This window comes from Sesamum indicum, linkage group LG3 (assembly GCF_000512975.1).
Source record: "Sesamum indicum cultivar Zhongzhi No. 13 linkage group LG3, S_indicum_v1.0, whole genome shotgun sequence".
Taxonomy (NCBI): domain Eukaryota; kingdom Viridiplantae; phylum Streptophyta; class Magnoliopsida; order Lamiales; family Pedaliaceae; genus Sesamum; species Sesamum indicum.
The window spans coordinates 19,282,740-19,297,339 of record NC_026147.1 but is presented as its reverse complement, the minus strand read 5'-3'; the positions used below and the strand labels follow the sequence as shown (position 1 = coordinate 19,297,339).

The following is a 14,600-nucleotide window of genomic DNA, read 5'->3' as shown; positions in this document are numbered from 1 at the left end:
TGTTTAATATCTAATTTTGGTTGTAACATCACAAATATCATGCATATGTAGAACAATCAACTTTAAACAACTATAATTTTATAGGTTATAATTAAGTTTTATCTCCATAAATAATTAGATAATGTTGTAATACAAAGTGTACATTGAGTGCTTTCGCTAGCCAAAAGTTATAGCTGATACAAATAGTACAACTTAAATATTTAAATCATACAATAGCCAAACAACTCAACGGTCATGTTTCGAATGTAATCACGTTAAGAGAACAATTATTGCGTTCGGATAAATAATTCAATCTCAAACTAGAATTTTTTTTTGTGAGAATCAAACTCATACTCTAGTACCGCTTGTTGGAACGATGGTGATAGAGCAACTCACATTTTTGAACTGTAAAACAACCAAAGTGCGATGTTTCAATTATGGTTCTATCATGAAAGCAATTGTTGCTATATGAGCCAACATCGATGATCTTCGTCTGGATTAAATGTGGTTTGGTATGTGTATTTAGCCCAGAAATAGTTCCAAATGTCCAAAATATCCCTTGGATTCACTTATATCAATCTACAAGACCAAACCCGTCAGAACAATACTGAAAAGCCCCTAGTTATTGGCCTCCTGTGGTTAAGGCCGTCGGGTGGTAAAAATGAGGAATGTGCTCATAAGAAATAGTAAAAATAGCTAAAAGTTGTACTTGGAACATAAATGATGTATATTGTAGATACGGACGAGTTCTATAATTACACACGGACCACTGACACATATTTGAACTTGTGACCATGCTCATGCATAGTCGGTTCAAATTGATTCAGAGTGATTATGCATTAGTCAAAAGATTAGGAGTTCAAATCTCACAATATTGCTTTCTGAAAAAAAACAAGAGAATTTCTCTTTTATTATCAAGAAAGAAACCCAATACAGATCCCCCAGCTTTTACAACATCCTTCGGAGATTTAATTAGACAAAACTCCACGAAATCAAACTGAAAACAGGGGTGTTACGTTAATGATAAGTTTATAACTAAGCATGGACAAGAAAGGCTCTAAAACATATGTCATCATGCTCCAATTGAAGCAACCAAGGGAACTTGGGTTGCTCCAAGATGAAAGGTACAACACAACAAAGCATTCCAACAAGATAGGTTGCAGGTGGAAGAGGAGCTGAAAGTCTCATCAGAACTTCAGATGATGCTCAAATAACGATGCCATCTCAATCTGCCAAAGGAACCAAACAACAATAAACATTAGCTAGCTAATCAAAATCAATGGACAGCAAAACAGAACAAGAAACATGAGCAAGCTTTATTTAAATCAATGTAGGAAACACTTGTGGAATGCATTATGTCTGCATGAATATAATTCCTAGCTAAGCTGGTAAAAAGTGGGCAGACTTTTCATTCTTTTCGGAACACTAATCCTCCAATATGTAGATGGTATTGTCTATAAACAATTTAAGCTTGGACAAAATTGGAGTTGGTAAGAATTTTCAGTTATGTACAGCCAAGAGAACTGTTAATATAGTTGAACTTTCAAGATAATCATTGGGGAAAAGGAAAGGATGAGAGAAGGTGTCGCGTATCATCTAACACAAAACTATTACGAGATATTCATTTGCCACTTCCTTTGCTTTTATTTTTCAATAACATTTGCCGGGCAAGTTTTGGCAGAAAGAACCATTCTCTTATTGAAATAAAATAACAAACCAGTTGCAACAAGACTTAACTCTCAACAGGATAATTAAATACGAACCAACTAATCAACTCCTCAAGTGAAAGAAAAAGCAAAGAAACTAGAAGAATATCTGGACATAAAATTATAGTCAACTTACAGCTGTCAGAGCTGCTTCAGCACCTTTGTTTCCCGACTTGCCACCAGCTCGATTCATTGCCTGCAATCAATGTGGCACAACTTTATATGGCAATCATGCTTGACAACAACAACAGAAAAAGAAAATAACTGTACATTATGGACATGCTTAAGTACCAAAGATAGCCGGCTTAAAAGTAAGAGGAAGAAGCATGTTTCCTTATAAAAAGTAGATTGAATAATAAAAAATAAATAGAATTGGCAACAAACAAGGATTCATATGAGAATTAAGGAATAATTGCTTTAATAATTTACCTGCTCCAAGTCATCACATGTTAAGACACCAAATATGCAAGGAACACCTAAAGATCATCAATAAAAAGGAGCACATCAGTCACAAATATTTGATCAGAACTATGCAGAATTGTTAGAACGACAAGATTTAAGAACATTTCAAAGAATTTGACAGAGAGTTACACAGCTACACAATTTATGAATCCTTGTGTGTTTCAAACAAACAAGATAAGGGCAACTGCTCTGAAAGTTATTAAACATATCTAATTTGCAACTTTAGTACTGCTACTTCATTACTCTTTTCTTGGGTAGAGTACAGTTCATTTCAAAATCCACATTCATCTGCAGAATATTATAAATGATACTACCTAATCTTCCTGTTGTTATTACTAACTAGGAAGTGGACATATGTGGACACAGAAATGATGTAGCTAATCAATCATCCAGGCAGAGAAACTCAGAAGTTCATGTCCAATAATGTCAAAGAAGTTTAAGTTACCAAACATCATTTATGGACAAAGAAAATACTGACAGGGTAAAAAAAAGAGGTAATTCGCATTCTCATATATCAGATTCGCTTCTTACATTTTCAAAAGAGTGAAAACATAAAGAAGCAATTGTCAAGGTAGATGATGAAAAATCCTTGACATAGCGTAACAAAAGAAATAAGAAACTATGTACTAATATCCCTTAATTCCATGCTGGATATCCACTGTGAGCAAGCCAGAGATGGAATTAGGCCCCTCGTAGTAGGGACACATCATAGTAACTCGTCCGCGCAAGCAAAGACTTAAAAGGAATTAGACTTCTAGCAGTTTTCACATTCCAAATTGACCAAGTAATAGCTGCTAGTACATCCATTTCAAAATTTAGCAACTTTATGCCCCCAAAAGTTTGTTCAGAGATTGTAAAGTAGGATGAACCAGATAGGAAGCAAGACTAATCAAAGCAGTTTTTCACCTGCTGATATCCAGTGGGAAAATAAATGAAGGTAATCTTTTTATATTGGTATAATTAGACTTCTTGCATACATAAGTTCATTCCACAGGACATAACTCACCTGACTGTAGACCTGCCGTTAGTACTCCAGAAGCGGCTGAATTGGCCACAGCATCATAGTGGGAGGTATCACCTCTAATCTACTGGTCAGAAAGGGTAAATAGGGAAGTCAGTTAGTAGTAATAAGCACACTGCAGATGTTCCAGGAGAAAAAAGTGCCATTAGAATTTGATAGCATCAGTGTCTGTGACAACTAGAGTTTAAGAACATATGTAAGATATAAAAGTGCATATGGGCAACAGAATACAAGAAAGCATACAGGGAGGGAGCAGTGGCTAAATAGAGAATAATAAAACAACCATGACATTTGGCATGAGAAGACAAAGCTTACCACAGCCCCAATACACAGGACTGCTTGATATTTTCGTGACTTCCCAAGCTTCTCAGCTACTAGGCCAATTTCAAAGCTACCTGGGACCCATACAACCTAGTGCAAGAGGATAAAGAAATACATGTTTAAGTATGACAGTTTGCGAAGCAAAAAAACTATGCGAAGAATGAAACTATCTTACTCCAAAATTTATCGTGGCATATTGACAATGACAAAAGTTCATTACAAATCCGAAAGGTCACCCTATCACTATCCATTTAACCAACATCACAAATTGTAAATAACCTCAATGAGCTAAAATTCATACTTTATACATTTATCTGCTTATTTCTTCTTATTTTGTTTGTTAGAGTTCTTTGTTAGGACACATTGAACTATGATGAATGACATACACAATTTTCACCTTCCAAATTATTTGCAGCTTTTTGGTTTTTCCACGGCTTTCATTGAATGGATCTCTGTGTTACTTTTCTGATCACACCCCCATTTCCCAGCCCATTCCCCACTTTCCCATGTATTGTGGTATTTTACGGGGAAGAGCTGCAAACCAGCTTTAATAAAGTTGTTAATGGACATAAAACTAGCAATGTTTTACTGGCTACACAAGTGAATCGTTAACCTTGCTTGAGAAGATGTTTGGTGGTCTATTTCGTAAAATGCTTGGTTGCCTGAAAAGCATCTAGAGAACATAACATCCTTCAGAATGAACTGGCACTCAGATCATTTATAATCTTCATTGTGAGGAGCGATAATCATAATCTGGCATACCAAAAAAATTACCAAATGGAAAAACAAAAAAAATATATTGGCAGTCGGGGGATACTAACATCGATATCTTCTTCTTTAACTGAGTATTTCTTGAAAGTATCCAAAGCTCCATCCAACAGAGGCCTGGTAATGATCTCATTGAAGCGAGCCACCACCTTCATAGCAAAATATATATCATGATTGTTATACCAAAAAGACCCTATTAAAGTTCACCAGGAATTCCCTGAAACCCACACTACCCAGGAAAGAGAAAAAGAAAAGAAGAAGAAGAAAGAAGATAAAGAAACAAAAGCAAGAAGACTAGGTTGTACTTGGGCACAAAGCTAACCCCATTTGATGTTTATAGCAACATTCATCAGCGTGTTAGGACTAAAAATTACATAGAAACTACACAAATTCCTAAATTGCATGCATGAGCAGAACATGTTCAAGCCTTTCAAGTGAACTGTCAGTTACAAAACTAAATAGCCAAATAACAAAATAGAATTAAAATGCCAAATGTAGACTAGGCACATTACAGACTATTGCAAACCGGAGGCCCTCAGCTGAGGTAAGCGAGCCAGTCAACTGTCGAACAGCGGAGGTCTGTGAAAGAAATTCCCTTTTCCTCGGCATCTCAGCCCAAAGTCCGAAACCTGTCAACAACATTGTTACATCAACAACATACACATAAATTGACACCCAAAAGGAGGTCAGAACCACTACCTAAAAAGAAACGACAAACATCAAGTCTTTGACAATTAATCATCTCCTACGAAAACTTCCATAACCAATTCGCCCCTGTTCCGTTCTCTCCCACACACATACACAAATGGGTCGTAACTCAACGGGGATATGGACAAGAATCAGATAAACTTTCAACCCCAGAAAGACGAAAATGAAAATAAAACCAACCTCGGTGAAGTTGTTGGAGTGGCGATGCGGAAAGTGGAGCAGCAGTGGCTGCTGCTAAATCTATACGTGCATTGTTTTTATCAGAAAAGGAGAAGCAGCAGTAGCGGGGTGCAGAAGGATGAAGATTTATGGGGGTAAGCGGTGAAGTACGAGGAAGAAGAGACGAATATGCGGCGAACGCAGCCATTTCTCTGAACTAGAAACTGATTGCTGCTTTTTCCCTACTTTTTTCTATGAGGATTTGGCCTTTGGAGGAGACGCCAATCTTGCCAAAGGGGATTTTGGTTCGTTGACCACTTAATTTAGGGTTTTAACTATATATATATATATATATTTAATCGCATACACTCAACTCACTAAATGTGTATTTTTCCTCAAAGGAAATTTAATTTAAAATTTATATTTTTATATCTAATGATCATAAATACTAATTTGATTGGCAAAATTGAGATTCCGTAATTTTAAAATTATGGGTTCGAATTCATTTAATGTATAGAATGTGTAGTTTTACTTTAATAGTAAATGTTGAGTATATGATTGTTATTATTGGTGGTAATTATTAAATATTAAATTAGCATTGAATGATTTATTTATTAAAAATGTAATATGATTTGAGCATAATATCAATATATATTGCAAGGTCCTAATAAAATATACTAATTATGTTTCATTATCAACTTTTAGATATTGTTAACTTCTAAATAGCAAAATGGTACCACTTCTTACACATATTCATCTAATAGGTATAGTCTTCTTATTCACTAATATATTACGTTACAACTTAATATTATACTTTTAGATATTAATATAAAAAGCAATAGATGTAAAAGAAATAATGTGCATTTAGGATTATTTAATTTTTTCAATACAACTTTTAATTTAATAAGACTGATAATCAGTATTCGCGATTAAATTTTGATATTTATTCGTTATTATATGTATAGATAAATAAATTTAAGTTTAGATTAATATTTTAATATTATTTCTATGTTATTTATTTAAAATTTCATAAATTAAAATACTCTTGAAGTTACTTTTAGCAAAGTAATTGGATTGAATTATTTTAATTGATTATATTGTTCATTTTCTAAAGTAGTTTAAAGCAATTAGGGCTAATAATATATATATATATATATATTTTAATATATAGTATTTTGATTTATTATTCAAAGGAGTACTTAAATAATACTTATATAAGAGAGTAGTTGTTATTTCACCAAGAAGAACAAATACTTACTTATTTTTACTTTAATTTATGGTATAAATTATGTTATTTATTTCGTATTTTTTATAGTCCTTTTATCCATAACTTTGGAATACCAATATATGGATATATTAACTACGCCTATAATATCATTTTATCAAATCCTAGCAAGGAAGATCCTGAATTTTCTATTTCAAATTCAATGCTAGATTTTCTATTGCATTTAATAAAAGATTAATTATACTTAAATCTCCTTTAATAAAAAAATATATAAATTTTAAATTTTGTCCCTCATTGAACATTATCATGTATAATTTTATACTTATAAAAAAATAAATATAATGTATATATATATAGAGAGAGAGGTAAGATTAACATCATTATATTTTTCCTTCATAAATACAAAATTATTACATGAAAACATTAAGATACAGGGTAAAATGTAAACTTTATGCAAATTTTTTGCTACCATTTTTCCTCTAAAACTTAACAAAAAAAGTCAGGTATAAATAATAAATTTTTGAAAGTGATGTAAATGTAATTTCATAATTTTTTTCAGAGAAAGTATAATTTCGCATTTTTAGAAGGGAACCAAGTGTAATAAACCCTTTAACAAATACACGTAATGTGTATAAAGTCTTTACTAAGTAAAATACATAGTGTAATTCGGTACACCTAGCGTATATATGTTAACTGGAATAGAAAATACAACACGATTTGAAATAAAATATTCGACCAGTTTCAACCAAATTGGATTTTCTATTTCAATTCTTATTGCATATTCTAACAAATCTGACATATGCACATCATGTCTGTAAAATCTTCCATGAAAGAAATACATAACTTAACTTTTGTACATCTAATCCATATATGGCAAATGAAATAAAAGATAGAACATGATTTGACATAGAAATGAAATAAAAGATAAAACATGATTTGAAAGTGAAGATTCTACCCCACTTTTCAGCTTTTCACTTGAAAAAAGCTAAAATAGGTGCTTGCAGTTTCAGCTCCTACTTACCAAACTCTTAAAGTAGTTACCTTCCTTCAAAAGCTGAAAGCAGATAAGCAAGTGCTGCTAACTGCTGCTAATATTCTGGTGAATAATGCAAATTTCATTACACAATATTAACCTGATTCCTGCAGACACCAACTTACAAAGAGTTGAGGAGTTTCAACCCCTGCTGATCTCATCAATGTGCAACAGGTGAACTCTAAAATGGTCCTCACTCTGTTGTGACAAAGAATCATACGACTGCACCAGACATATAGTAGGGTACTGGCTCTTCAAAGGTGCCAGCAAGCATCAAGTTAATTCCACCGTCTTTTGATTTCAACCCACCTGAGCTAATTCTCTAAATGTAATAGTGAAATATTTACCAGGAGTTGGGTGAAGTCTGATGAAATTAGCAATGGTAAATTAACACTTTTGATCACTTGACCAGCCTTCAACCGGAGGAAGAACCAATCGAGAAGAAACAACTCCATTTTTGTCGATAAACAGGAAAATCAATGAGTACAAAGAGTTTGAACGAGACAACCTGTTGGCCGCATCTGTTCTCTAATTTGCCATTTAGTTTGGATCTGATTTGAGATCTGAAGGAGTTGCTAACAAACCATTTCGCTTTAGGAAGCTTTTAAAGTCTCTGGCCAACTTGAGACATTTTCCGTGAAGTGAGGATGAATTCAGAGGTAGATTTACAAAATGTAGAAAGTGAAGGTCGCCGATGGATTGAGTGCCTCCAAAGTAGTCAAGAGCTTCCAGCTGTTCACTGGTATGCTTTTCAAAATATTCACTGCATCTCAAATCATGTGTCTTGCTTGTTCTGGACCAAACGAGCAACCGGATATATGTAGCCATACCTTGAATCAATTAGCCAAGTCTAGAAGCATGATACCATGATAGTCTCTTGGCCCAAGGACTTTGATTTGGCAACCAAGATATCGGAAATCCAAAAGTAGCACACCATCTCAAATACAGTATGGCAACAGCAAGATATGCTGAATCTTTGAAAACCTCGAGTATCTTTGATTCAGCTTCCAAGTCCTCATCAAAAATTAGATTCTCATACTCTAATCTGTGCTCTTCGAGAATATTGTCTTCTTCAGAAATCATTCTCATGCTCAAAACTTGCAAGGCTTCCATGGCAGTGCTATGGAAGCCATTGTTTGCATATGCCGCGAAAACATGACTGCAAGATGACGGATCAGGCTGGATTTTATCTTGATGCATCTGCTCAACAATCAGCTCAATCACATCGATTCTTCCCTGAAATTTTTTATTCACACAAGTATAGTTAATCAACCTGAATGTACATCCTAATTAAGTTATATAACTATGCGTCCAGTTGACATGGGACGGGGGATGTTGGACTAAAGATGAGTTCTCATTTTATCCATATCCACTTGTGGTAGCATTCTACATCTTTACCCTCTTGAGAATGCAACTGATACAAACATGCAAGGTTGTTTAGGACTTACAGAACTTCAGAAGGCTCTCTTTGTCTTCTGCTTAACCCTTAATAGACACACAAAAAAAAGACACACACAAATGTCTAGTTGGTTTTTTTTTCCCTGTTGCTTTTCTTTTTCCTTTTGTTTTTTTGTGTTTCACAAATTGTGAACGGCTCGATGGAAAGACCAGACAACCCAAATGAAAAACGACCAGGATGCTTAACATGCCCATTTATCAAAACAGACATAGAACCCTTTTCTACAACTAATTGACTTTGAAAATCTACAATAACTTCTCTAAGTCAGTGATGAGCAAGGCTGAAAGACTCTGGAAGAAAAAAAGGGATTTGTTTGATTCTGTTGGCAGGATTATGGGCTTTAAAATGGTAATTTGTCTGAAAGGGAGATTCTGAAATGAGCTTACAAATTGTGAGAATCATCCTGCCAGTGCTCTCTCAGTAGGGATTGCAGGGAGTTCCTCAAGATCCTTGGAGTGTTTAATCATATAAATTATAATCTCCTAGAAAGGGAAGTTCATGCTCAGACTGATTAGCAAAGAGGGTGATGGTCCATCCCCTCCTCTTCAAGTTGTATGACTACTCTTACTTAGAGCAGATATTATATAGCATTATGTATATAAGCATGAGGGAGTGGCCTTACGAGCCAATTAATGCAACAAAAGAGCGTCATATCCAATTCTGGGAGAAATTTCTGAACAAAACAACAGAAGTGATTGGAGTGCTATTTTGTATGTGATGGTTTTCTTCTTTAGCTAGAGGCTCTTCTTTACTTCTATATGGTAGCATTCTTGAAGTCCCAAACTATTTGAGGACAGTTAATTACCTTTTCACTAGCTGCTTGAAGAATAGTGTTATACAACACCAGATCAGGTTGAATCCCTTCTGAGATCGCCTGATGGAGTAGTTTCAAGGCCTCATCAAAGTCTTCAAATTTCAGCAAGATCTGACACAAAACAAATGACTTCCTAAGAAACTCTGAAATTAATAATTTCTATTTCCATTCACAAAACGCTTATGCAATAGCCAATAGTACAAAATGCTTGGAGGAAGGACGTTGAATGCCAGATCTGTAGATGCACTTCAGCAAAATCTAAATTGGTATCAACTGTAAAAAGAAGAGAATAGATTTTTCCAAATAAAGTGCAGCCCAGTCCAAGCAGAAAGGGTGAGGCAGCACAATATTAACAAACATCAACTCGAACTTGAAGAAAAAAAATCAGACCAATATCACTTATTTTTTGAGACTATGTGACAAAAGAAGCTTTAAAACAGGAGGCTTTGATGTCCTCTGGATTTAAGAACATGAATTTTGACTTATGGGTCTGCATGCCTTTCTGTGGATCAATGAAGCAGAACGTTTCGTTCAAACTCAGAGAGTCTTAGAGAATACCTTTATGAGGGATGTATAAGTCACAGCTGTTGGATAGAAACCCTCACGGATCATCATCGATATCAGGGCACAAGCAGATCTATAACATTTTATTATACTACAGCAGTCAATCATGATATCATAACTGGCTGCAGTTGGTGAGACTCCACAAGAAATCATACTCCTGAATATCTTAATTGCCACATGACTCTAAACAGAAAAAGATATTTCAGTAGTCTGAAAGTGAGAATGTAGAACAAATACAAAGGAGTATAATAAAAAACATGAAATACTTACTTCTTTAGCCTCAACAAGCGAATGCAAAACAGTGTTATAAATATGTGCTCCCACATGAGTGCTTCTGTGTAAAAACTGGTCCTCTGCAGCACTCAAGTACTGAATCAGTTCCTTTGTCATTCCTTCCATCCCAAGAGCTTTCAGCTGCCAAAAAAAGAAAGGAGAAAATGGCTTGCCGTTCCATTAAAGCCAGCAAGATTAAAGTGTTCAAAACTAGATCCCATGACTTTTAGAACTGGCATTAGATTGATAATTTATTCCAAATCTGAAAATGTAAACGTAAAAGTTTCTAACCATCTGACATGATGCCCAGAAAACTAACTTTTCACAATACAAATAGAATACGGCAATTACCAAGAGAATTATATAGCTGATTGAATGCTTATCATGATGAGGAACATCATCTGAATACCAGTTTCAAATCAATGTTTTCACATTACTCTAAGTCACTGCTAATCATGAAGCACTTACAAGGTTTTGCATTGATAACTGACTGTGTTGGATGCCATTTCTCATCATATCCATTTCTATTGCATTTATCCTTTTAGCAGCATCAAACTGTGATAGCATATTTCCATCTTCATAAGGCGCATTGACATTGCCAAATAATGAAAACAGTCGTTCATATGTTCTGACATCGGGCAGAATCTTTAAATGTTTCATTTTAGCTAATACCCGAACAGCTCGTTCAGGTTTGTCCTGCAAGATTATAAGCACATGCATTATTATAGGGCAGAATTTTACCATCTATTGGTAGAAACCTCCATACGAGAGAATGAATGCTGGAAATAAGTCTGAGTACCAAGGAAAACATGAAAAACTGAATGTCCTATAATTCCTCCAATGCTGGAGTTTCACTTTCCTGAAATTCCAGATGCTCTAGTAGGACCAACAATTATATTTACTAACACCAAAAAATGAGGAAGAATCTGAATTTTGTGAGTGATTACAGAAAATTTGATAAACATGATCTACACACCAATATCATTGTAGCCAATCAGTCATGTTGAACTCTTTAGTCAACTCATTTTCAGAGTTGAGTGATCTAATGCAAAACAAGATATTGATACAGTTGCAATCGGCCCTCACCAGAATATCACATGCTTCAAGGAATGCATTGAAAGGGTAAGTGTGATGACATTTTGATATCTGAGACAAGAATGTCTCAGCCAAATCCAGTTCTAAACCCCTGCTGCAGCTGACTGATAAGGCTGCAAGAGTTGAATCATGAAGCTTCATATTTTTCTGTTGCATAACTTTTAGCTGCAATAGATGAAACAGTTCATTAATTATTGTGTTCGCAGACGCAAAGAATCAGTCTAAACTTTGGAGATCTTATCTTACCATTTCCATGCCATCATGGAAACCCTTCACAGAAACCAATGCTCTTATGAAGCCATTATATGTACTGCATGACGGTTCCAAGCCAAGATTTTGCATCTGAGTAAAAGAGAACATGTATTTATGAGAATTGTACGTTTACAATACCATCTTTTCTATTTCCTTTTTTCCATTGTCTCATTGGTTTGTCTATTTCTTTTGTCATCATCATCATTCATTACATCTGTTCTCGCTTATTCTCAGTGAACAAATTCTTCCTTTTCTTCTGTTTTTTGCTGGGGTTGGAAGAGGTTTTGAAATTTCAAGCTCACTCATTGTAGGAAGTATAAAAGTGTACTTAATAGTATTTCTGACAGCCACTGAATAAATTTCCCTCTATGTTCCCTTTTCCCCCAAAAAAACATGCTATAAAAAACATTTTACATAACTCATTTTCTTAAACATTTTCTTTTTCAGAAAGATAACTTCCACTTGCCGGAGAAAACATGGAAGAGTCCTAGATTTCAGAGAACAAACTTGAGGTACCTGTAACATTAATTGCTCAGCCAACAGAACATTTTGTGAATTAGCACAAGTATGAATCAAGTCACCAAAGGAGCACCTCAATAGTTTCACAACTGGTTCAGAGATGGGCTGTTTTGACAAACTGAATCCATCTGCCTCAACTTTTTTTGCTTCCATGCCAAATTTAAACCCCTTAATTGAGTACTTCTCATCACAATATCCAGCAACAGAAGGTATAGAAGTACAATTATTCTTTGCATATCCATTCAAAGTCAACTCATTACGGCAAGGGATAGGAATGTCCAACATCAAATCAGACAACCTTCCTTCAGCATTTTTGGTGAGTCTAAATTTCTGCTGTAAAGCCATGGCTATCATTTGCTGTAAGGCCACATAAGCAGAATCTAAATCTCTCAACCTTGTGAAGGACCATATAAACTTCCTGAGAGTTATAATTCCAAGAGTATGGCAGTTGATATACTCCTTCCAAATATCACGGACTGCTGAGAGGTCCTGCCGCACGACTGCAAGCTGAGAAAACACAATTTAGAAGGAATATTTGTGCAATGCACAACTTAATAACACTTCAAGCTCATAACTTTAATTTGTTTCTCCTTCCTTTAACATTTCAAAACCCATACTGTCCTCACTTTGGTACATTGTCTTCAATGAAAGTTGGTAGCATAGTACTGATCACAGCTTCAGTAACTTGTCTTAATCAAAATAACTTTTTGCTCTCCAAGTTTCTAAATCTTCATATATTCAGTGAACAAGAATCCACTCTTCAGGCATATACTTCAGTCCTTCATGCACCATGTAGAGCCAATATATTAATTTTTCTTCATAAGTAATCAATACTTATAGTGTACCTATCCCATATACTAAGCTACAAATGCAATATACTGACAAGACATTTTTCCTGCTGTCACTTCATATGACTGTTCAAACATATACATTCTCTAAGATAAATCACATTTAACTTTCTAATTATGGTCAATGGTCTAGATTTTTTTTAATAATTCTATGACCACTGCATTCTATTATCTACAAGAGAGACATTGCTTGCTGCAGCAAGGATTCTAAAAGTTATCAAATAACATGTTTGACACCTACATCCCCTCCCAAAGAACTAGTAACATAACACAAGCTTGAAACAAAGTAGCATAACAATTCACAGGGAGAGAAATAATGGATACAATTTCATTTGTTAAGTCGCATTGAAGATATGTACAGAATATACACTAAATTCATGGTATTTACAGAACTATTGTCAATACAAGAAATCCAGTAGAGAGAAAATACAAGTTAGGATTATGGTAAAGTTCAGCCAATGAGCTTATTTGTAGAATAAGCAACACCTAAGAGAAAGCATAAGCAACTATCAGGAGAAAATTTTAGAAAACAAGAGGTTCGTGGATATCTTTTGCCAAAACAAACTTCCCTTGCACACATAGGTGCTGCAAAGCTATATCAACTAAAACTTTTTCCCTGAAACAAAATAGTGAATCCAAAGAAAATGCACATATAAAATAACTAAGTAATTCAATGAAAAAAGTAACAATATAAGTTCAAAATAGCAACACAAACTCGGTAGCGGACTCTACTGGTCTGTGCTCAGTTCTTTAGAACAATTGCAAGCAATAGTCAAGGTAATGGAAGACATGTTGCATACCTTGAGAAGAAGGAAGTAAGTTATAGCATTTTTTCCCACCCCCTGCTGCTCCATCAAATGCAAGCATTCACTAGCGTGATTTAAGCTATTCACTTGAACGCAGGCTTCCAACAAATTGTTGTATACCGGCAATGTAGGATAGATGTCTGAGTTTTCTGTTTGAATAATATTGAATGCCTGATGAAAAGTATACCAGAAGATATTATCCAGCTCATGGCCAAAGTAATGAGAAAATGCACAACAAACTGAAAATCTAAGAGTGGAGGCTTCAAGGCGTTCAAAGATAAATACCTAAATAAGACAAGAGGGAGATGATTGCAATCACTGTTGATTCAATGACAAGATTGTTCATCCTTTACGGAACCGATATTTAAAAATGGAGTAACTTATCAATCATGCTTTGCAGAGTAATTTGTTTATGATCCAAAATTGTACTGTTTGTAAGCAAAAGTATGAGAGAAATATTAGGTTCTGTCCCATGGGGCATTTTGCCTGTGAATGTATGTCGAGTGGCTGAACGATAGTTCAAAATGAGCATAAGAGTAGTTCATTAACCAATTTCTCCTAGCAACTTGGAATCTTAAGGGCAATCTA

The 14,600-nt window shown here is 34.8% G+C and overlaps 2 protein-coding genes across 2 annotated transcripts in view; both read right to left on the bottom strand.

Moving 5' to 3' along the window:
- Window positions 858–5,450, bottom strand: LOC105158830 (6,7-dimethyl-8-ribityllumazine synthase, chloroplastic). The gene is made up of 8 exons (XM_011075714.2): window positions 5,146–5,450; window positions 4,774–4,886; window positions 4,311–4,406; window positions 3,484–3,579; window positions 3,154–3,232; window positions 2,115–2,161; window positions 1,822–1,881; window positions 858–1,208 (listed from the first exon to the last, which is right to left on the bottom strand). Exons 1-8 carry the CDS (start codon window positions 5,330–5,332, stop codon window positions 1,167–1,169), a joined length of 720 nt encoding a protein of 239 aa, XP_011074016.1. The 5' UTR covers window positions 5,333–5,450; the 3' UTR covers window positions 858–1,166.
- The window catches only part of LOC105158829 (pentatricopeptide repeat-containing protein At1g76280), a 9,153-nt gene continuing 1,746 nt past the window's right edge, over window positions 7,194–14,600 (bottom strand). The window contains exons 6-14 of the mRNA XM_011075712.2: window positions 14,007–14,183; window positions 12,356–12,865; window positions 11,834–11,929; window positions 11,579–11,752; window positions 10,961–11,188; window positions 10,490–10,633; window positions 10,214–10,402; window positions 9,647–9,766; window positions 7,194–8,618 (exon numbers count right to left, since the gene is read on the bottom strand). Coding sequence (XP_011074014.1) covers window positions 8,223–8,618; window positions 9,647–9,766; window positions 10,214–10,402; window positions 10,490–10,633; window positions 10,961–11,188; window positions 11,579–11,752; window positions 11,834–11,929; window positions 12,356–12,865; window positions 14,007–14,183 — 2,034 coding nt within the window. The 3' untranslated portion in view covers window positions 7,194–8,222. The remainder of the gene's footprint in view (window positions 8,619–9,646; window positions 9,767–10,213; window positions 10,403–10,489; window positions 10,634–10,960; window positions 11,189–11,578; window positions 11,753–11,833; window positions 11,930–12,355; window positions 12,866–14,006; window positions 14,184–14,600) is intronic.